The sequence below is a fragment of the Lynx canadensis genome, chromosome B2, assembly GCF_007474595.2.
Source record: "Lynx canadensis isolate LIC74 chromosome B2, mLynCan4.pri.v2, whole genome shotgun sequence".
Lineage (NCBI taxonomy): Eukaryota > Metazoa > Chordata > Mammalia > Carnivora > Felidae > Lynx > Lynx canadensis.
Genome location: NC_044307.1, coordinates 34,240,309 through 34,263,339, shown reverse-complemented (window position 1 = coordinate 34,263,339; position 23,031 = coordinate 34,240,309). Strand labels below are relative to the sequence as shown.

Sequence of the window (23,031 nt, the reverse complement as noted above, 5' to 3'; positions counted from 1 at the left end):
GTTCGGGCCCCGCATCAGATTCTCTGCTGTGAGCACAGAGCCTGCTTCAGATCCTCTGTCCCCACCTCTCTGCCCTTTTTCTGCTTGTGCTCTCTTTAAAAAATAAACATTAAAAAAAAAAGTATTCCAGACAAGTTCCACTCTCCAGAAAACAAAGCCAACCAGACCCACACATCACAGACAGTTCTTGACAAACAACCTTTCCAGAAGGCAACCCTTCCCCCCATATTGTCATATGGAAAGAGCTTGCTGATGAGATTAAGGGGCCTCTTTGTCGTCATCAGGAAGCAGACAATTTAAAATAAAATTAACAAACAATTTATCTGTACACTTGGAAATTAAAACACACTTTCACAATGTATTGAAATGAAGGAGGGTGATGTTGTAATGACAGTCCTTCATGAGGATGTTCACAGAGTCTAAATTTATTTTGAGAGAGAGTGTGCGCTCGCATGCGCGAGAGCAAGTGGGGGAGGGGCACAGAGAGAGGGAGACAATCCCAAGCAGACTCCTTACTGTCAGTACAGAGCCAACGTGGGGCTCGAAATCACAAACCATGAGATCATGACCTGAGCTGAAGTCAAGAGTTGGATGCTTAACTGACTGCGCCACCCAGGCATCCCCCGCCAATCACAGAGTCTAGAAGAGGCAAAATAAAGGGTAGGAACAAGGCAATGTTTGCCCAGTGCTGTCCAAGGCAGGCCATCTGGTGGGCCTGAGAATGCAGGTGGGAAAGGAGGCTGTCATGACTGTGTATAGGCTCTGCCCTTCAATGACAGTCAGTTCTCACTCCATGTCCACCTTGATTTTCAGTTCCTTGAGAATTGAATTTCAGGTGAATCCAAATTTCAGATAAACAATAAAGTCTTTTTTTTAGTGTTTAGTGTTATTATTTTACTATTTTTAAATATTTATTTATTTTTGAGACAGAGAGAGAGCAAGCATGCGCAAACAGGGGATGGGGACAGAGGATCCAAAGCGGGCTCTGCACTGATAGCAGAGAGCCTGATATGGGGCTCAAACTCACAAACCACATGGCCTGAGCTGAAGTTGGATGCTTAATTGAGTCACCCAGGTGCCCCTATTTTACTATTTTTAGTATTCTGTCCCCTGTTTACAAATATCCATCCCATTCAGTATTTGGCACATACTTGTACTACCAAATTATTCATTGTTTATCTGTAATTCAAATTTTTTATTTTATTTTTTAAATATTTTTATTTATTTTTGAGAGACAGAGGGAGAGAAAGAGTGCAAGTGGGGGAGGAGCAGAGAGAGAGGGAGACACAGAATCTGAAGCAGGCTCCAGGCTCTGAACTGTCAGCACAGAGTCCCACACGGGGCTCGAACTCAGTGACCCACGAGATCATGACCTGAGCCAAAGTCAGACGCTCAATGACCGAGCCACCCAGGCTCCCGTTTATCTGCAACTCAAATTCAATGGTATACCCTGTATTTTTATTCCTGGAAAGCTGAGTGGGGCCTGAGGCATGAGATCTATAACTGGGTGTCCCCCTCTGTGCCTAACCTTGCTTGAAATAAAATAAACTGCTTCTAGAAAGTACTGAGAAACTGGACAGGGAATTATTTGAAGAGCAGGAAGTTATAACCACCACTGTGTTCATTCGTTTCCACAGGTTTTATGAACTACTCTTCACATGTAAGGAATCCTGCCTTCCAGAGGTCTTGGTTGCTGCAGCTGGGCTAGTCTGATTTTCTAGGCTGGCCTGCCTGGATGGCACTTTATTTTAAAGCGTTCCCTTTTTGCCAATTACCTCAAGAAATTCTCATGCAGAGTAAGTTGTGGCATGCAGGTGGGAGGACAGAGTGGGGGTAAGACTCTTAGAAGGGGACACTCCTCTCCAGAGGCTGGGGGAAAGAGCAGGATTCTGAGGTACCTGGAAATACTCACCTTTGACAGCTTGCTGGACATAGGCTGTCGTCCCATCACTGAGGGTCACCGTCTGCAGCCCCAAGCTCTCCATGGCAAACTGCTACTTGTATACTCAGACATGAAGTTGGCTTCTGGCCAGCACCAAGAGCCACAGCTGAGGTCAGAGATTTCCTTCTGGGTCACAAGTCTGAGAAAATGGACAGTCAAATTATGAGTTGTATACCTTCCTCCTGCTACAAGGATCTACAAGGAAAGAGTGGATGAGGCCAGCCAAGAAGAAAAAGAGATGAATTCTTCCAAGTATACAACCGTGTCAGTTTTTTATGAAGAAGGTTCAAAACATACCTATTTAAGAATTCTTAAAGTTGAGCACACAACAGAAGCACACCAAACTGTTTGTAAAACCCACTTTTTTTTTCTTTCTGAAGTTTACTTATTTATTTTGAGAGAGGGAAAGAGTGAATGGGGGAGGGGCAGAGAGCGAGGAGAGAGCAAGAATCCTAAGCAGGCTCTGCACCAATAGAGCAGAGCCCAAAGTGGGGCTTGAACTCACGAACTGTGAGATCATGACCTGAGCCAAAGTCAGACACTTAACTGACTGAGTCACCCAGGTCCAATCAAAACCCATCTTTAAATTCATTCTCCTCAGAAGGAAGCCCTGTTGAAGGCAGGCTGCCAACCCCAAGCTGCTGATTCTCTCTACACATTCCGACATCTCTCCCATGCTCAGATCTATCCATCCACTGGCCTTGCTGGCCATCATCAGTGAATATCTCACAGGCATCACTAACAGAATGAGTCCCCAACAGAACTCACAATGGGCTCCCCAGAACTGTTCCCCTTCCTGGCATCTCTGCCCACCCAAAATTGGTGGGGTCATCCTTGATTCTTCCTTTTCCCTCAAAAATCTCGATACACCACTATCTGACACCATACACAAAAATTAACTCAAAATGGATTAAAGACTTGAATGCAAGACGTGAAACCATAAAACTCCTAGAAGAAAACATAGGTGATAAGCTCCGTGACATGGTCTTGGTTCTAATTTTTTTGGGTCTGACACCCAAGCAAAGGCAACAAAAGTGAAAATAAATAAGTGGGACTGTATCAAACTAAAAAGTGTCTGCACAGCAGAGGAAATCATCAACAAAATGAAAAGGCAACCTACCGAATGGGTGAAAATATCTGCAAATCATATATCCAATAAGGGGTTAATATCCAAAATAAAGAACTTATATAAGTCAACACCAAGAAACCAAACAATCTGATTAAAAAAGGGCAGGACCTGAATAAACATTTTTCCAAAGAACACATCCAGATGGACAACAGGGACATAAAAAGATGCTCAACATCCCTAATCACCAGAGAAATGCAAATCAAAGCCATAATGAGATCTCACTTTATACCTGTTATAATGGCTATTATCAAAAGACGCAAAATAACAAGCATTGGGAAGGATGTGGAGAAAACGGAACCCTTGTGCACTGTTGGTGGGAGTGGAAATTGGTATAAAGTGGAAAACAGTATGGAGCTTCCTCAAAAAATTAAAAATAAAACTACCATATGATCCAGCAATTCCACTTCTGGATTTTTATCCAAAGAAAATAAAAACACTAACTTCAAAAAAAATAAAAGCATCAAGCATTATTTACAATAGCCAAGACATGGAAAATACTTGTGTCTATGGATGGATGAATGGATAAAGAAAGTGTGGAGCATATATAAAATGGGATATTATTTAGCCATAAAAAAAGGAAATCTTGCCACCTGTGATAACATGGATGGACCTAGACAGTATTATGCTAAGTGAAGTAAGTCAAAGACAAATACCGTATGAGCTAACTCAGAAGTGTCTTTATTTATTTATTTATTTATTTATTTATTTATTTATTTATTTATTTCAACGTTTATTTATTTTTGGGACAGAGAGAGACAGAGCATGAACGGGGGAGGGGCAGAGAGAGAGGGAGACACAGAATCGGAAACAGGCTCCAGGCTCTGAGCCATCAGCCCAGAGCCTGACGCGGGGCTCGAACTCACGGACCGCGAGATCGTGACCTGGCTGAAGTCGGACGCCCAACCGACTGCGCCACCCAGGCGCCCCAAGAAGTGTCTTTAAATAAAAGACCCCAAACACCCAAACTCATAGATACAGAGAACAGATTGGTGGTTGCAAGAGGCAAGGGTCAGGGGTGGGCAAAATGGATAAAGAGAGTCAAAAGGTACAAACTTCCAGTTATAAAATAAGTAAATCACGGGGATGTAATGTATAGCATGATTGACCATAGTTAACAATAATACTGTGTTGCATATTTGGCAGTTGCTAAGAGAATAAATCTTAAAAGTCCTAAACACAAGAAAGAAAGTCTGCAATTATGTATGGTGAGGGATATTAACTAAACTAACTGTGGTGATAATTTCACAATATATACAAATATTAAGTCACTATGTTCTACAACCCAAAACTTAGTATAATGTTGTATGTCAATTACACCTCAATTAAAAACAATTTTAAAAAACTTAAGAAGTATATGTACCTATTTCAGGTATCACCTCTCACATCTTGACCATTGTTAAGAGCCTCCTAAAGTATGTCCTCAAATAAACTCTTGCCTGTTTCCTATTCACTTTGTAATACTGTGTCAGAGTGCCCTTAAAAAAAGTACGGGGGCACCTGGATGGCTCAGTCCATTAAGCATCCTACTCTTGATTTCAGCTCAGGTCATGATCTCATGGTTTGTGACTTCCAGCTCCACCTCAGGCTCTGTGCTGACAGTGCGGAGCCTGCTAGGGATTCTCTCTCCCTCTCTCTCAAAATAAATAAACTTAAAAAGAAAAAAAAAAGTTCAAGTCTATATCCGCTACTTCCTTGATCAAACTCTTGAGTAGCTTGCTATGGTCCTTGGACTCCACCTTGTCAGCATGGCTCCCAGCCATGATAAATCCCTGCAGCCCTGGGCGCTACCTCTTCCTGGTACTCACACTAGAGTCGCCTACTTCGGTACTTATCACTACCTCTTTTAACATTTGTTGCCCACACAAGACTTTGGGCCCCAGCCTGGTTTTGGGTTCACTGTGGGTTCTCCACAAATCCTTGTGGAGTGACTCACCGGGTCCTTGTGTGCAGGGAGGGACGTGCTGTAGCGTCCTGCTGGCAGGACTTCCTTTGTACTGGCATACAGCCTACTTGAGCCAGAGCCCAGACTTATGAAGCCTTGTTCTAGGTTTAGCAGTGAAGATTCTTATTGCCACCCATCCACAGAAACCCCCTGGACTTGGGATTTGGACTGCCTACTTGATTCTCACTGATTTCAATTAGTGCTGCCCAAACTGTTTTCACATCAGGGCACCCAGAGAGAAGGATATTTGTATATGGCGGATGCTGCTACTCGAAGCCAGGAGCAACCAGCTGGGGTTCTGGCAGCCCCAAGGCTGAGTGGGTCAACATTTTTACATGACTATAGCCTACTTGTGACACACCTGTTGGGATGTTCTCCTTTAGACTTGGTGTCCCCACTATCCATAAACATTTACTGAATGGGCCAAGGTACTACTAGCAGTAATAGTGAACAGTGCTGTAGAGTTAACTGTGTACTAGGCATTTTATATATAGTAACTCATTTAATCCTCACAACGATGCTGTAATTAAATAGTATTATCCTCACTTCATAGTTGAGGGAATTGAAGCCTAAGACACTAAGTAACTTGGCTCAAGATTGCACAGGTAGTAAGTAGGAGAAGAGGATTTTGAATCCAGGCTATCTAGCTCCAGAGTATGCTGTCATATACTCTACTCTGTAGCCTAGTACAGAAGTTTTTAGACGGGCATTTTTAGGTCTGCCGACCTGAAAACACTTTTTTGGCATGTGAGCTTGTGCATTTTTCTGAAAAGAAGGGAGTTTAAGATTGTCATGAGAGTCTTACAGGGATTAAAGGTAAAGCACCACTGGTCTAGATGGGAATTCTGACATCTGACCCATATTATCTGGTCTACTAGGTTCCTGGCAGTGACCCCAACCTTGCCCAGAGCCTTGATAACCACAAGCTCTGGTCCTGGCCTCTCTTGGTCTGCTCCATGACCCTCGACCTTCAGTCTTAAGCAGGGAGAGAAATTCTTTTGGTACCCTGCTTCTGTTAACAGCCTTGTCAGAAAAAGGATGCATATGAGACCTAGGTCTGGAAACAAAGCAGATTATGGGTTGAAAAGGGATTACAAAATGGCCTCAAATCTTTATGGCTGGCTCCTGTGGCTGCTGCTGCAATAGGTGGTTTAATTCAGCACATCTGGACTCTATTGAGACATTCTGAGGAAAACCTGTGGCATGGTTAAGAATGCAGGTTCTGGAGTCAGACAGCCTGGGCTCTAACCCAGGTTCTACCTCTTTGAAGCTGTGTACCCTTGGGCAAGTAACTGAACCTCTATGAGCTTCAGATTCCACTTGTAAAAAAATGGGGATAATAATAGCACCTTCACAGGTTGCTGTAAGGATTAAATAAGGTCACATATGTCAGCATTTAGCACAGTGCTGCCACATAAGAAGTACCCAAGAAAAACTGGCTCTGTGGAGGGGATGGAAGAAAAACCTAAAGAGAAATGCTTTTGAAGCAATGGGTATTCTTAAACGTAGGCAAATAGTGGAAAGAGCCCTGTACTAGGAATCTGCAGAAATGGTTTCTAATCTCAATTTTTTTTTTTTTTTTGAGAGAGGGAGAGAGTGCACAGGCACACGAGCAGGGGAGGGGCAGAGAGAGGGAGAAAGAGAGAATCCCAAGGAGGCTCTGAGCTGAGAGCACAGAGCCCGATGCGGGGTTTGAACTCACGAACCATGAGATCATGATCTGAGCTGAAATCAGGAGTCAGATGTTTAACTGGATTGAGCCACCTAGGTGCCCCTATATTAATTAACTCTTTGAAAATCTTAAAAATAACCCTACACAGAAACAGGTACATTATTTCCATTTTATGGATGCAGTGACCGAGGCTTAGAAGTAATTTATTCCAAGGTCCCACAGCTAGTAAGTGCGGAAGCCAGGATTCAAAGCCAGACTGGCCGGCCCCAGAGTCCATACCTCTCAATATCTGCTGCATTTCTTCCTTCTGCTAATATAGTATGACACAATGTCAGCACTCAAAACACTTGACTATTGATTGTTTAACTTTCATCTCACCCACTGTAACTTAGACCCAGTCCTCCTGGACCTGACCACAATGGAAAAAGGGAATAGCTGGTAGCCACATTTCCCAAAATAACGCTTCTTAGACTCAAAGAAAACAAATCTCCACTCTTTTACATGTTCTCATGTGCAGGCTAAATATTCAATTTTCCTCCTTAAGCCCATAATATAAACCTTTAAAACAGTCAACTCTTGCTCTTTAACTTTTCCTGATCTCCGATGCTGCCTTCCAACAGAGCCTGACTGCGGGTGGTGAGAAGGTGTTTTGTGGCTGCCAGGCATATACAAGTGTCTGATTGCCATTTTTCTCCCTTGCCTTTGTGAATCGATGCTCTACTCTGAATCCTTCTGTGCCAGTACTGAACTAACAACAACGATACTGGCAGGGCCAAAGAGAGGCTTGTCACTGACTCAGGATGGCTGTGACTGAGCATTTCCTGCCTGCACTTGACATTTCAGATTCATAACTCCTGTGGCCTTTTGAGAAAGGATGGAGGGGGAGCAGGGGCAGCTGCTCTGTTTTCTCCTTGTAGGGTATAAGGTTTGCCAGCCCCCCAGTGACCTAAGCTGGGTATTAGGGAGAGACAGACTGGGGGCTGGGGGAGGGGTGGATAATAGCCATGATAAAGGGTAGAAATGAAAAGGAAGTACTCCTGGGGTGCCTGGGTGGCTCAGTTGGTTAAGTGCCTGACTCTTGGTTTCAGCTCAGGTCTTGATCTCAGGTTTGTGAATTTGAGCCCAGCACTGTCAGCACAGAGCCTGCTTGGGATTCTCTCTCCCTCTCTTTTGCCCCTTCCCACTTCTCTATCTCAAAATAAATGAACTTAAAAATTTTTAAAAGAAAAGGAAGTATTTTGGACTCTACCAGAACTTGCAGCCAGCTTCTGTTTGTTGACTTTTTAAAATGAACATGGGACACCTGGGTGGCTCAGTCAGTTGAGTGTACGACTTCGGCTCAGGTCATGATCTCGCAGTTCGTGAGTTCAAGCCCCACATTGGTTCTCGCTGCTGTCAGCCCCATGTCAGGTTCACTGCTGTCAGTGCAGAGCCTGCTTCAGATCCTCTGTTCCCCTCTCTCTGACCCTCCCTGGCTTGTGCTCTCTCAAAAATAAATAGAACATAAAAAAAAAAAAAAAAAAAAAGAACTTAACCTGGCTCTGATGCAGGAAATAGCCCTCTGGCTTCATAATATATAAATGTTTCCTAATGTAAAAACATAAATTATAATTTATCTGGAAGAGATAACATTTGGAAAAGCTTTTCAGATACTTTGGATCTTTAGGTCTTTCCACGAAACAAGATGTGCTTCAATTATCTCCTCAAAGCAGAAAAATAAGGGTTATGAAAGACAGGAAACTAAACAGTAGCCACATATTTGTTTCTCCACTTTGGCACGGTTCAGATCTAATCTGATCCACACGCAAGCTAGGCTTCGCCTTGACTACAGGCACCTGTTCACTATTCCATCATTTTCTGCCAGTCCAAACTCCTCAGACATTTGAAATAAGGCTTTCTGTACTCTGCTTCAGCCAGCCCAGAGGGCAACTGTATTTAAAGCCAAAAAAAGGAAAAAAAAAAAAACAAACCAAAGTATTTACTTGGCAAGAGAAGAATGTTCAACTTTGGGGGGAAGAAAAGACTTAATTTTCGCTCAGAAAATTCCTCATTTGGAAATAAAAGTTCTCAGAGAGGAAAAAGTGACATTAGGTTGGGAGAGACAGAGGCTCAGCAAGTCAAGTGGCAAACAAATTAGAACCAGATTTGGAAGAGCTGTAGTAAAACGATTCAGTATTTGTTATTATAGAAAAAGACTTCAATGCACAGACAAAAACCTTGGTGAAAGAGGCTTGGTTCTGTGGGTTTCCAAACACTAAAGAGAAAACAGGAAATTAATAACAGAAACTTGCACACATTTAAAACATCAGCTAAACATGTCTTTGCAAATGGCACAGTGATTTTAAAAGCCCAAATCACTTTTTAGTGTGGTTCCTATTTAGCTACTACAATTTTATAGATTTGAATTAGTCACAGAAAAGAGTAATTAGGCAAAACGGATTATTTTTAATTCCAAAAGGGCAATGAAAATGCAGACCCCTTTACTGCAGAACAGAATTCATTTAAACTAAAACAGGTAACTTAAAAACCTAATTTTCAGTCATAAGTTTAAGGAGAATTTTAACACCTTAGCTTGTAAACACCCAACACAGAATCACGGCTATTTCAAATCCACCTTTAGTCCACTGAAAAGAAGTCCAGAATAAAGTCATTTTGGAGGGGGTGTACTAAGGGTGTACATTATACCAATATGCAAATTAATACAGATATTATCAAGTCACATCGTACTTGTTTCTGGAATTCAGCCTGGGGTCACTGCTGGCTTGAGAAGGGCTATTTGAAAATGAAACATGCCATCAGCCATCAGGAGGAACTGGATCATCATAGTTATTTAGGTACATAGTGTTATTTAAAAAACATCACCCTGGGACAAAAAGGTTAAATTTACGCCATCAGTTCATCAAAATGGAACAATACCCAAATCTCAACTAGGAAGAGAAGTAGTTTTAGCTTCTGAATCGAAAATCAAGGCAAAATAAGAGTTAGGTTTAAAAAAAAAAAAAATCAACATTAGGGGAAAATATTGAAGAAAGAAAACGTAAGACATGATATTAAAAACACATGCAACTTAAATATACACTTAACAATGGTTAAGATGGTAAATTTGTTTTACATGTATTTTACCATAACAAAAAAAAATTGGGTGGAAAAAAAAAACACATGCAGACATATACAAACCTCCAATAACAGTCTCAAATTCCCACTAGACAAATAAGGCTATAATATGAATTCACATAAGCAAAAACACTAATAGTAAATAAATAATACAAAAAAGGTTCACTGTCATTAGTAATTAAACTACAAGAAAGAATAATCATGGTGGTATATATTTACTCCATTACCATAAATCAAAGTATTAATACCCAGTAGACAATCAGATACCACTACACGCCTATCAGAATAGCCCAAATCCAAAACAGCAATAACACTAAGTGTTGGCAAGGATGTGGAGGAACAGGAACTTTTATTCATTGCTGGTAGGGATGCAAAATGGTACCGCAAAACAGTACTCTGGAAGACAGTTGGGCAGTTTTTTACAAAATTAAACAGTCTTACCAAATGATCCAGCATTCCTACTCCTAAATGAGTTGAAAACTTATATCCACAGAAAACTAGCACATGGATGTTTATAGCAGCTTTATTCATAATTGCCAAAGGCTGGAAGCAACTAAGATGTCCTTCAATACACAAAACTGTGATACATCCAGACAATGGAATATCATTCAGTGATAAAAAGAACGACTGGGGCACCTAGGTAGTTCAGTTGGTTAAGCGTCTGACTCTTGATTTTGGCTCAGGTTATGGTCTCAATGGTTGTGAGATGGAGGCCCATGTAAGGCTCTGTGTTGGGCCTGGAGCCTGCTTAAGATTCTCTCCCTCTCCCTCTGCCCCTGCCTCCACTTGTGCTCACTCGCTCTCTCTGAAAGAAAGAAAGAAAGAAAGAAAGAAAGAAAGAAAGAAAGAAAGAAAGAAAGAAAGAAAAAGAAAAAAGCCACTAAGTCATGAAAAGACATAGAGGAAACTTAAATGCATTTTGCTAAGTGAAAGAAGCCAATCTGAAAAGACTACATACAGTATGTTTCCAACTACATAACTTCTGGAAAAGGTAAAACTGTAGAGACAATAAAAGTATCAGTGCTTGCCAGGGGTGCAGGGGGAGAGAGGAAGGATGAACACATGGAGCACAGGGCATTTTTAGGGCAGTGAAATGATTCTGTAGGATACTGTAATGGTGGACATATATCTGACGTTGTATATTTGTCAAAACCCATAGAATATATAGCACAAAGAATGAACCATAATGTAAACCATGAACTTCAGTTAATAATAATACGTCAATACTAGTTCATCAATTGTAGCAAATATACCACACTAATGCAAGATGTTAATAATAGGAAAAACTGGGAACTGGGGCAGGGAGGGGAGTATATGGGAACTGTCTGCATTTTCTATTCAATGTTTCCATAAACCTAAAAATGCTCTAAGCAATAGACTCTATTAATAAAAACAAAAATCCAAAAATCAGTGTTGGCAAGGCCAGGAGGCAGGCACAAATGTGCATTGGAGATGGCACTAGAGACAGCTCCAGGCTCTCCAGGGCACAAACCATCAATGCTTAACCCCACCAGGGGTTAACCCCACGAGGAAAGGTTCAGAATCTGAGATCTAAGAACCTCATCTTCATAATTTATTCCACAAAGAGAATGCACAGAAAACATCACTACTTGCACAGGATGCTTAAGCCTTTTAAATAAGAACCATGAAGACCATCTGGATTAATGGAAGAAAGTCAACAAACTAACACTAAGTAGTGAGACATAAGGTTGAACATTCACTCAGTTTCAACTTGCAGAAACCTTAACTCCAAGTGAGAGGAGAGGAAAAGAGGCCAAAAAGAAATGAACAGGGTATAACCTTAAAAAAAAAAAAAAAAAAAAAAAAGTCACTGGAATGGAAAGATACCAGCATGGAGTAGAGAGGTGCTTCTCCATTGGACACTAAACACATTTGCTTGGTTATCAGCTCCTCCCTCTTGGGGTTTCCTTTTATTCTTCCCACAGCCTGCCCATCACTAGCTGTACCTCATCCCTCTGATGTCCTGCAGAAAAAGACATTCCTCCTTTAATTCATGCAGTCTAAGGACTAAGGTAGGGAACTTCTTCCTCTAGAATTTTCCTTCTTTCTAACCACAAGAGGTCTAGTAGTTGTTTTTAAACGTGGTATTCCTCGGGGTGCCTGGGTGGCTCAGTTGGTTGAGTGTCCGACTTCGGCTCAGGTCATGATCTCACAGTTCGTGAGGTCGAGCCCCACGTCGGGCTCCGTGCTGACAGCTCGGAGCCTGGAGCCTGCTTCAGATTCTGTGTCTCCCTCTCTCTCTGCCCCTCCCCTGCTCATGGTCTGTCTCTCTCTCTCTCTCTCTCAAAAATAAACATTAAAAAAAAAATAAATGTGGCATTCCTCAAACTGGGTTGTGTTGTGCTTTGTATGTCTTGTGGCATAGAGTGTCATGGTGGGGCCCTATCATTCAGTATCCTATGGTGATCTCTGGGGAATCTGTATATTCTTCACTCAGAGCAATGTCCATGAGGCTGTGGGGAAACAGGCAGAGTCTCACCTTGCTGGGGATGGGTGGGGAGGGGCAGAGTATACATGGGTACGAACTCTGTGTAGGGCAATGTGGCAGTATCAATCAGAAGTACAAATCTGCCTACCATCTGACCCAGCAGATAGGTCATGTATGACATGTATGTATGTATGTAGACAGAACATGTGGAAAATGGCACAGGTCTAAGGTTCGTCATGGCATCTGTGTATGCAGTAATAGCAAAAAACATTAAAAGCAGCATAAATGTCTATCAATATGGAATTTCTATACTATGTAGACATAGTTAAATGAGGAAGGTCCTTACATACAAACACACAAAGATCCCCAAAACATATTAAATTTAAAAAATGGCAAAATATAAAACAATGCCTTCTGTATGCTGCCACTGGCATGCAAAAATCTGTAGAAAGACAATCAAGAAATTACTAAGTAGGGTTGCCTGCAGAAGGGTAACAGAGTGACTGGGGAATAGCAATGGAAGGATGACTTTTCACTGGACTTACAGACCAAAAAAAAAAAAAAAGTTAGCCTCATGAATGTTAAATACACAAATGTATTTATATGTTAAATAAACAAATATAAATAAATGAACAAAAAAAGAAACTCTGGAAGCATGCTTTGCATTCCTTTCGTTGGCTACAGGAATATCTACGGTTCTGCATTTGTGAGGCATGGCTAGTCCAGTGCTGACAGCATAGATTCTGTTATACAGCTTTGCAGCAAAACCAAACCTGAAACCTTAGCTTCACGGCTCATGGATCGTATGGAAAGGTGACCAAGCTGAGCATGAGGCAACAGCAAATCTGCACAGGATCTGAGAACAGGTTGGCTCTAGCACGTGTGTCCCCAGCCTGGTTACAAGGGTCAGTCTGGCTGAAGTGGTAGCTAGGCAGGGGCTGCCTTTCTCCCTCACTGCTTCTGTGGCTTCAGACGGTACTTCTTAGGTTGAGAGGACGATTTTCTCAGACAGAGAGAACTCTGGTCTCAGGTACACCCTTGACATCTAAGCCTCAGGTCAGTTCCACAGTCTCAAGGAGCCCCCAGGTCCTTGGTTCTTATCGTAACTGCATGGGTGTCATGCTTTATCAAATACCCCAAAGCAGCAGGGACTCCCAACAAATGAAGAGCGATACAGTGAGAAATAGTACCAAACTAACAAGTTCTATCTGTGCTTCTCGGAGATGAACCATTTACTGAGGGCAAGCCAGGGGTAAATGTTAACCCAGAGGCACTAGAAGAAGTGCTCTTCCAGCTGGTGACAATCTAATGTGCTGTGAGGCTTTGAATGTCACATTCAACATCACAGATCTTTTCCGATTCTGAGCTGTAAGTGAGGAGCCTAAATAGGCCCTTCACTTCTACTGGCAAAACAAAGACAACCGGGAGACCTTCACATCAATACATAGTTCTCTACCTTGACTGAGCGCTGCCAGGGCAAGAGGCATCCAAGGTTTCGTCAGTAGCTTTTGGCCACCAGTTAAAGACAATAGCTTCCGCTGCACTTGGATTTGTATCTCAGTGGTTTTTTCCACTCACCAGGACAAAATTTCCCCATTCTGTTAAATGAAAGATGATGATTACATATCTACTCTAAACAAATTTTGTGGGTGATCTGTCAGTGAAGATGAGCTGTATCCTGTGCTCTTGTTTAGCTGGTCAGAGACTCTCCTTACAATATAAACACTGACATCTAAATGATACATGGATAAACATGGCACAGCGACTATGCTTCCAGATGCAGTGAAGGGATTACTCTGCCACGGTATGTTTTCCTTAAATTGGACTCTTCTAGGGAGAAAATAACACACTCCTACTTTCTGTTATACTGCTTATAACTTGGCGTAATCAGCACCTAACAAAGAATGTGTCCACAACTGAGCTCTTTGCTCAAATTTGAATCCTAAATCAGCTCCACTTACTGGGAATTCATTCTAATTGAAACTCTCAAGGCTGGATTTGAAACCATCTACTCCAGAACCACGAGCTCCTTAAGAGAAGATCCCAACAGGGGCGCCTGGGTGGCGCAGTCGGTTAAGCGTCCGACTTCAGCCAGGTCATGATCTCGCGGTCTGTGAGTTCGAGCCCCGCGTCGGGCTCTGTGCTGCCTGCTCAGAGCCTGGAGCCTGTTTCCGATTCCGTGTCTCCCTCTCTCTCTGACCCTCCCCCGTTCATGCTCTGTCTCTCTCTGTCTCAAAAATAAATAAACATTAAAAAAAATTAAAAAAAAAAAAAAAAGAGAAGATCCCAACAGAGGAGTAAACATTGAGTGAAAGAATGAGGGAGGGAAGGAACGGAGCCCCACTGCCTTAGCTCTGCCCCAGCTCTGCCCCAGCCCCAATGACCACTCGGCCTCACTTGGAACATCATCTTGCTTCATCTCTGACATCCACGTTCACTGTTTTCCCAGACCCAGGTCAGTAACAGGCTTTCCCTGGCTCATGTCACACCAGACCACTGGTGTCTGGCCTGTTTCCTCTGCACTTAGCAGCGAAGCTGCACCAGGCAGCTTCCACGAGGGCACAGCTGCATCTTCTCCATCACTGTATCCTCTGTGCCCAGCACATGGCAGGCACTCACTGGGTATTACTTTAGCAAAGGAAGGATGGACTCTTACCACCAACACTGCTAGCTGGCATAGGGCTCAGCAGTTTTCAAAATGCTCTTCGATGTACAGATATGTTATCTTGTTTACTCTGAGCACGAATTCGTGGACTCTCACAATGGGCGTGGGCTGAGAAGATGGCTTGTTTCTAGTCTAATGCAGGCATTCTGCAGATGAAGATATGGAGGCCAGAACTGCTGAAGAAGTTCCAAAGGATCACGCAGCTAGCAGGTGGCAGAGCCAGGCCTCACTCCTGAACTGCTAGTGTTCTACTGTACTGCCCTGTCTCTTGCTCAGGAACAGTGTTCTTTCAGTTCTCAGGAGAGCAGAAATTTACTCACGTCTAACAACTTGTGTATCCAGTGGCTTATGCAACATCTCCATGCCCAAAAAGCACCTGAAACTTGACACACTCAAAAGTTAGTTCCTTATCTATCCCTTCTCACAACCTACCCCTCCTCCTGCTTCCCCATTTCACTAAATGATAACTCCATTCTTCAGTTGCTCAGGCCAAAAAGGAGAGAGCCATCCTCAACTTCTTCTCTGTTTCTTTTACATGCCATATCTAAGCCATCAGCAAATCTGGTGGCTCCTCTCTCTCTCCACACACACACACAGCCAGACTCCAACCACTTCTCACTTTTCCACTGCTTTACTTTGAATTTTTTTTTTTCAACGTTTATTTATTTTTGGGACAGAGAGAGACAGAGCATGAACGGGGGAGGGGCAGAGAGAGAGGGAGACACAGAATCGGAAACAGGCTCCAGGCTCTGAGCCATCAGCCCAGAGCCCGACGCGGGGCTCGAACTCACGGACCGCGAGATCGTGACCTGGCTGAAGTCGGACGCTTAACCGACTGCGCCACCCAGGCGCCCCTCCACTGCTTTACTTTGGATGCAAGCCACCAACTTTTCTTGCCTGGACTCTTGGAGTAGCCTCCTAACCAGTTTCCCTCCTTCCACTCTTGCGTTCTATGGGTCACTCTCAGCAATGCAGCCAGAATGATCCTGGATGTCAGATCACATCACTCATCTGTTTAGAGCCCTCCAATGGCTTCCCTCTCACAATGCACAAAATCTTAATGTGACTTGCCACCAATCCACTCACGCTCCCACATCTCTCCTGCTGTTTCCCCTCTCTTACACTACTGCAGCCATACTGGCTGGCGCCTTCATGTTCCTCGAATGTAGAGTATACGAGGCATACTCCTGCTCTGGGGCCTTTGCACTTGTTGTTCCCTCTGACTGGAACACGTTTCCCCCAGATATATGCTTGGCTCACCCTCTTAACTTTTTGGCTCAAATGTTACCTTTTCAGTGAGAACTTCCTTAACCACCCTATTTAAAATTTAACACTGACTCCAGGAACTCTCTCCCTTCTCTGCTTAATTTTCTCAACATAAATTTTACTTGTTATTTGTTTTTGTATGCCTGTCCCCAACAGGTGAGCTTCTTAACTCCAGGAACTTTGTTTTATTCACTGCTCTGTCTCCAGGTACTAGAAAAGTACCAGGCCTCTAGCAGGGAGTCACCAAACATTTGTGAATAATGAATGAATGAGTGAATGAATGAACATCCATACCTTTAAGATGTCCCAGTGATCTAAAGGCCTTAGGCCAAAAATGGAAGACCCTAGTTGAGCTCTGGTCTCCCGTTCACCTCCCCCCACTCCCTTCACCTTCTCACTTCCAGGGCAATAGGTGCTGGTTGCCAGCATGTTACAATTCCTGCGCCACCAAGTACAAGATTCTGCAGGGTGCTGATTTTTGTTTTTAGCGCCCTATCTCACAAACAGAAAAGGTCAGGGATAGGTTAGACTAAATATACTACTTAACCTAGATAATAGTACTGACTCAGTAACATTTGCGTTGAGGTGTTTTCCAGGGAACAGTGCTAAATTTGCACTCGTTCAACTAGCTTTTTTTTTTTTTTCCCAACTTTTATTAGGGATTTCAAACATACACAAAACTAGAAAGAACAGTGTAACATATCCCATGAACCCAAATCCACAACTTCAGCAATTACCATCATTTTGCCAATCTGGTTCCCCCTATTCCTGGACTGTCTTTGCAACCCCCAGTAAAAATTTCACATTGCTGTTTTCTTGAAAACTGGTCTGTATATAACAGACCCTGGCCTTGTAACCACTGTATTCTATCAACAGCGGCAACCAATCTCTCTAGTCTTACCAAACATACAGCGAAAACAAGTACTTACACCCATTCCCTTTTGCAACCAATGACTAAAAAAGGAAGTGTCTAAATTCCAGACTGTTTAAATCAAGGGACTTGCCCATTATGCGTCTAGAGGGATTTGGGGAGGGGGGTTGTTGTGGCTACAAAATGAACATAGACGCAAACTGTTTTTACTTGTTTGTATCTGATGCAGAATTTCTGAGTTCATTCAATCCAGTCAGTATTACTGACTACTTCATAATACAGACACTAGATTAAGATGATATTAGATAAAGAAAACCCAGCCTCTACTCTGAAGGAAATCACAGTGGAGCCAGGGAGTAGGTTGAGAAGTACACAAATAACTAAGATCCATGGCAGAATACGTCCTGTGCCCTAAGAAAGATTAAACAAGCCTAAGGCAAAAGCTTATTTTTAAAAATCAATTTGGGAGCACCTGGGTGGCTCAGACTTTGGCTCGGGTCATGATCTCCTGGCTCCAGAGCTCGAGCCCCATGCTGAGCTCTCTTCTGTCAGTGCAGAGCCTGCTTTGGATCTTCTGTCTCCCTCTCTCTGACCCTCCCCGCTTGCGTTCTCCTTCCCTCTCTCTCACTCTCTCCCAAAAATAAATAAATCTTAAAAAAAAGATCCATTTGTAGACCCCAGGGTTTACCCTTTCCTTAAGTCTAGTTTTACTCTCTGCTGTTATGTATTATTATATAGCCAACAAGAATATTGTAGAAGACCTGGGAATTTGGTGACCTACAGAAAAGACTCTTGGATGTGGTCTTTAATGTCACATTTTGCTATTCACCATCCAGTCTTCCGGTGGGAGGGCACTTGAAAGTCCTCCCAGAGCTGAGGAAACAATGGGGCTAATTCAATGCAGGCAGAAACCAACTCCAAAGCATTCTACCCTGAGGGCATATATACCAAGCCACTTTAGAAACAGAACAGGATCATGGGAGTGTGTCCGGGAGACGAGGCTAAATCAATTCAGAAGGGTCTCCAAGATCTCTCTCTCTCTCCTTGCTACCTAAAGGACTGTGATCGTGGTGACCTACAATCAGAAGTTCCCAGAGAAGAGTGTAGTTCTTTGGACTAACCAAAGGGACCAGTGAGGTTTGGCTGCACAGCGCTGTGTGAGAAGGAAGGAGAGCTCAGAGTAGCAGGGTCATTTACGCAGCCCTGGAGTTAGATGCACAGAAGAATGGAAAAGGAGGAGTTGGGATGAGAGGGACATTTGCATTATAATCAGTGTTATCAAAATTGGTGAAGTGAGAAAGGCTGGGAGAAAAAGAAGAGGAAGGATGGAAAAAGGTACTGTGAGAAGGGGCAGGGATGCAGGGAGAGGAAAAAGGGGAAGATTCTGGTTTGTAAAGGAGATCACTGATGACAATGGGGAGGATGCCATGGGATCTGGGAATATAGGAGGCAGAATCTCAGGGGGATACTGGACAGAACATAAAGAGGAGGGACCTTAGAATGGGAGGATGTATAGGTTATGAACGATGGGTTCATGCTGGGATGGAAAGGGCTCATTTCATTGAAACTAGGTAAAGGAAGTCACTAGATAAAGGGCTAGTTAGATGAAGTCTTTGGGTAACAGGACAAGCTGTGGATGGTAGAAAGGAGGCAGCTAGAACACTGAGAAGAGACTGAAAATACGGAATTATATGGCTACTGGGCCAGCGGGTTTTAGAGTATATGAATTCCTGGGGGGAAGGGACTTAACAGTATGAAAAGGTTTGGGGGAGAGTGCATTGAAGTGGCAGACCCCTTAGGGTGAGTGAGATCATGTAGTAAGGGCTGTGAGAGGATATCTAGACAAAAGGTGAAAAGAGGTATTAAGGTGCAGGGGACTCCAGGCACATGGGGTGCAAAGTCATGAACAATGGGTTGAGGAAGTCACTAAGCCATGAGGCAAAGGATAATAGAGACCTTGGAGGGGGGGATGGTCACGTTATGAGCTGATGTTGGGCTTAGGAATCATTAGAAAATAAGGAACAAGAGGCTCAGGGTGACCTGGAAAACTGTGCAGGTTTGAGGGCAAGAAAGTCAATGGAGCTAGTGGGTTTTGAAGACCATGGGTTCAAATACTCGCTCTGCCACTTATCTGTCTCAGGTTCTTTATTTACAACCAAACCAAACCAAGAGAAATGGGAAATGGTGGTGGATATAGTAATACCAACTTCTTGGGGTTGTTGCAAGGTAAGTTTAATTTATACATACAAAGCCTGACACCCAGTAGGTGCTTGGCCAATCATAATTAAAGATGTGTAAAGAATAAGAGGAGAAGGCCACAGCAGAGAGAAGAGAATGGGGATTCCAAGAGCTTGGTGGTAGAAAAGTAATGTTAAGGTATGGGCCCTGTCTTCATTGTCTGTTGAATCCCTATCACCCAGGACAGAGTAAGACCCGTAAGAGCTTCTCAGCTTAGATTTAAGGGCTCCCATGGGCCAGGCATGGTGCCAGGTACTTTGCATGCACCATCTCAGGCAAGACTATCCTCCCTTAGCAGAGGTTGAGGCTGAGGGTTCTTAGAGGCTAAATGGTATGCCTGAGGTGCCACAGCTGAAGAACCAGAGACTAGAACCAGGTTTCTTATCACATCAATGCCCCTGGCTTTGCAAACATGTTAACTGATGGGGCCTGAGCAAGTGAAATGGGTATGGACTATTAAGAGTGTAGAGGGTCAAGGGAGTGAGGGAATAAGGCTCATGAAGCAAGTAGAACCTGAGGTGAGGTTACAAGAGTAAACTTCTAGGGAGGGTACAAAAATGATTGCAAACAAATATCATCTTGACTGAGGACTGTAGAATTTCACAGCTGGAAGGAAACTCTGAGATCATTTAACCCAACCTTATCACAATACAGACGAGAGGCTGAGGCCGAGTGAGGCAGGGACCTCTCCCAGGTTTCCAAAACACAACGGTGGCAGAGCTGGGACTTGAGTCTGGGACCAGACAGACTCAATCCAGAATTCTTTGATGCCTCCAACCATTACTAGTACTTCATATTCAAGTCTACATCTTCCTGGGCACTGGCATGGTGCTGGGGCACTTGTAAGTCATGTGTTGATTGACACTGAGGGGCTGAGGGTGCAGACAGAGAGAGAGAGAGATGTCAGTGGGGGTGATTTTAAGATGAAGCGGGAGCATGGAATGAAGACCATGAGGTTACAGGGCAAAGAAGGGATTATCAGATGTAGAAGGTTATGTAGATGACGACTGGGTGGGAAACTATTGGAGTAGGGCTTAAGAGTTACAAAAAAACGTTTGAGGGGATTCACCAAGTTTGTGGGCGAACACAGGGTAGAACCGTGGGAGTTACCGGCCCAACGATGGGGTTACTGAGAAGGTTGGGGGGGTCACCAAGGAGAGGTACGGGGGTCTTGGATCTTGATTGACTGGATTAGAACTGAGGGAGTCACTGGGTTGGTAGGTCCCCGGGAAGTGCTGGGGAAATTCCTGGGTTGGCAGAGTCAATGAATAAGAACTGAGGTGAGGTTTTAGGGTCAGTGGGTGGGGTGTAGGGTCACAGAGGTGGAGGCGGGAGTGGGGATGGGAGACGGGGTGGGGTTTAGAAGTCTTGGGGGAGGAGTCGCAGGGCGGAAAGAAGGGGCAGAGATGGGGGACGGGACCCGGGGTGGGGGAAGGGTCAGGTCGCCGTCTAGCCGCCCGGACGCTAGGCTAGGGCCGGAGGAAGGTGGGCACGCCGGGCTCGGGACCTTCCCGGGGCCCTGCGCCCGCCCGGCCTCCCACCTGGGCACGGTGGACCCACTCTTCCCGCAGCCACCAACCTGACAGCCCCCGAGGGCGACTCCGCCGACAGACCGCCATGCACCGGGCCCTGCCACCAGCGCCGGCCCCGCAACCCGCCTGCGCCATAGCCCGCCCGCCCGCGCGCAGCTTGCCTCGCGCGATATCCAGGTTCCAGGGCCGCCGCACTTTCCTCTCCTCTCGGCGCGCCTCTACCGGGCCCCGGAACCCGTATAGAAAATACCGGGCACGCTCCACCCCGCACCCCCTGCCGCCGCGGCAGCCGTCCTACTTATCCAGGTTCCCGGGCCCTGGAGCCCAGGCTGCTGGGCTCTGAACCGTGCCCCTCAGATCCCCGCCCCGCCCCCCGGCCGGGTGACGCACAGCCCGCGAGGCCGAGCGCCCGGGGAGGGCGTGATGACGTCACGACGCCCCGGTCAGGGCCTGGGCGCGGCTGGCGAGCCAGGTCGTCGCTATAGCAATGGGGAGCCGCCACCTGCCCCGCAGGGGGACTCGCGCACCTGAGGCTTGTGGCGGGAGCGGGGAGGAGGCCGAGGCCCCGAGGGCTCCGCGCCGTCTCGTCGGCTGCCTGCGAGCTAGAAGGGCGCTTCAGGAGCCAGGGAGGACAAGAGGGTCAGGTTATGAGGGGAGCCTTTCCCGCGGGTTCCGCTGCCTGCACTGAGGCTGCGGACCTTCTCGGGGCTCAGAGCCCCCGGGCTTCCTCCTGCGCCTTACCAACCCCGAAGTGCTTTAGTGTGCGCAGTCCGCAGGCACTGCCTAGGATCTTCGAGCCAGCCCCCTGAAGGAAGCAAATTGCAGGTATTACTAGCTCCTTCATGAAAAGGACGACATTGAGGAGCCGTGAGGGACTTGCCTCTCCAGGGAGGGCGCCCTGACGGTCCTCGTGGGTTCTCTCACTCTCATTCCCCCGTCAGCCCCACCCTCAGGCTTAAAACCAGCGATTCCCCCCTAGTCGGCTTGCTCCGGGGTGAACGAAACCAAGCCCTTTTGCCATTTCCCCCCTCCCACGAGGGAGGGGCTACGATCGGGGAACTTGCAGAAACCTAAGGGAAAATTCAAAGGGAGTGAGCTTTTGGTAAAACATTACAAGGAATTGAGAGGAGTTAGATAAGGGACTGGTAAAGGTTGCTTAGGAGAGGAATTGGGTGCCTGGAGGAATGAAGTGAGAAACTTTTCCCTCTCTGTCCTTTTAGACTTTAACTTGTGTGGCTTTTTTTTTTTTTTTTGTATCCTCCCTCCCCTCATCCCCAAAAAATTTAACTTAAGAAAAAAAAATTTTTTTTCAAAGGAAGTATTCCGATAAACTAGAAACATTTACAAAGTACTGGGTTTGGGGTCTATGGGCGCTAAAGATGCCATTGAGGGCACTGACAGTTTCTTTCCTCCCCTGTGGAGCTTAACCAGAAAGCTCACTTTTCAATTTTAGGCATCCTTCTTCACTATCTTATTTGCTTTGACACAGCCTCTCCAGAGGTGGGACTGGGAGCAGAGTTCTCGGTTTCAGTGGGCACTGAGTGACAATTGATGGTCCATGCTTATAGTTAATAATTTAGCCTTTATATGCCTCTTGGTATAGAAATAAACAACCTGATCACTGTGATACCCTTTCTGTTCCTTTCTGGTGGAAGTTCGGCAAGTTATTTTACGTACCTACAGAGAGAATAAATAGCGTGTCCTGTAGCATAAACTCCTGGTTAGAAATAAAGCGGGGAATAGAACTCAGGTTGTCCTAGTTTGTCCCCCAACTACCCTTTTCCGTTATAAAAAATACATTTGTCTTTTCTCACAATCCATGCAGATCCTAATCTGATTGGCTACTCACCTCTCCTATTATTATACAATGAACAAAAACTCTGGGAAATCAGTGTGTGACTTTGAAGTAATGAGATTCTGATGGTGGGTAATTTCAGATACTCAGAAAACTGGTGAGGAACATATTTTGGAGTGGAGGATTGAAACTCATTTCTAGCAGCTTGCCTTTGAGTCCCACCCTTACAAGGTGGGAGCCACGCATCGGGCTCTTTGCTGTCAGCACGAAGCCCACTTTGGATCCTTTCTCCTCCCTACCCCCAGCCCTCCACTGCTCACATGCTCTCTCTAAAAACAAATACAAAACATTAAAAAAAAAAGTTGATATCTAAATTTTCCATCACAAATTTAAGTACCTGTAGAGGATATAATTTC

The 23,031-nt window shown here is 44.6% G+C and overlaps 1 protein-coding gene across 4 annotated transcripts in view; it reads right to left on the bottom strand.

Moving 5' to 3' along the window:
* Positions 1-20,974, bottom strand: part of ZNF76 (zinc finger protein 76) — a 33,489-nt gene extending 12,515 nt beyond the window's left edge. For all 4 annotated transcript variants that reach the window (XM_030315312.1, XM_030315313.1, XM_030315314.1 and 1 more), the window contains exons 1-2: positions 20,868-20,974; positions 1,913-2,081 (exon numbers count right to left, since the gene is read on the bottom strand). In XM_030315312.1, the coding sequence (XP_030171172.1) occupies positions 1,913-1,985 (73 nt within the window). In that variant the 5' untranslated portion in view covers positions 1,986-2,081; positions 20,868-20,974. The remainder of the gene's footprint in view (positions 1-1,912; positions 2,082-20,867) is intronic.
* Between the last annotated feature and the right edge of the window lie 2,057 nt (positions 20,975-23,031).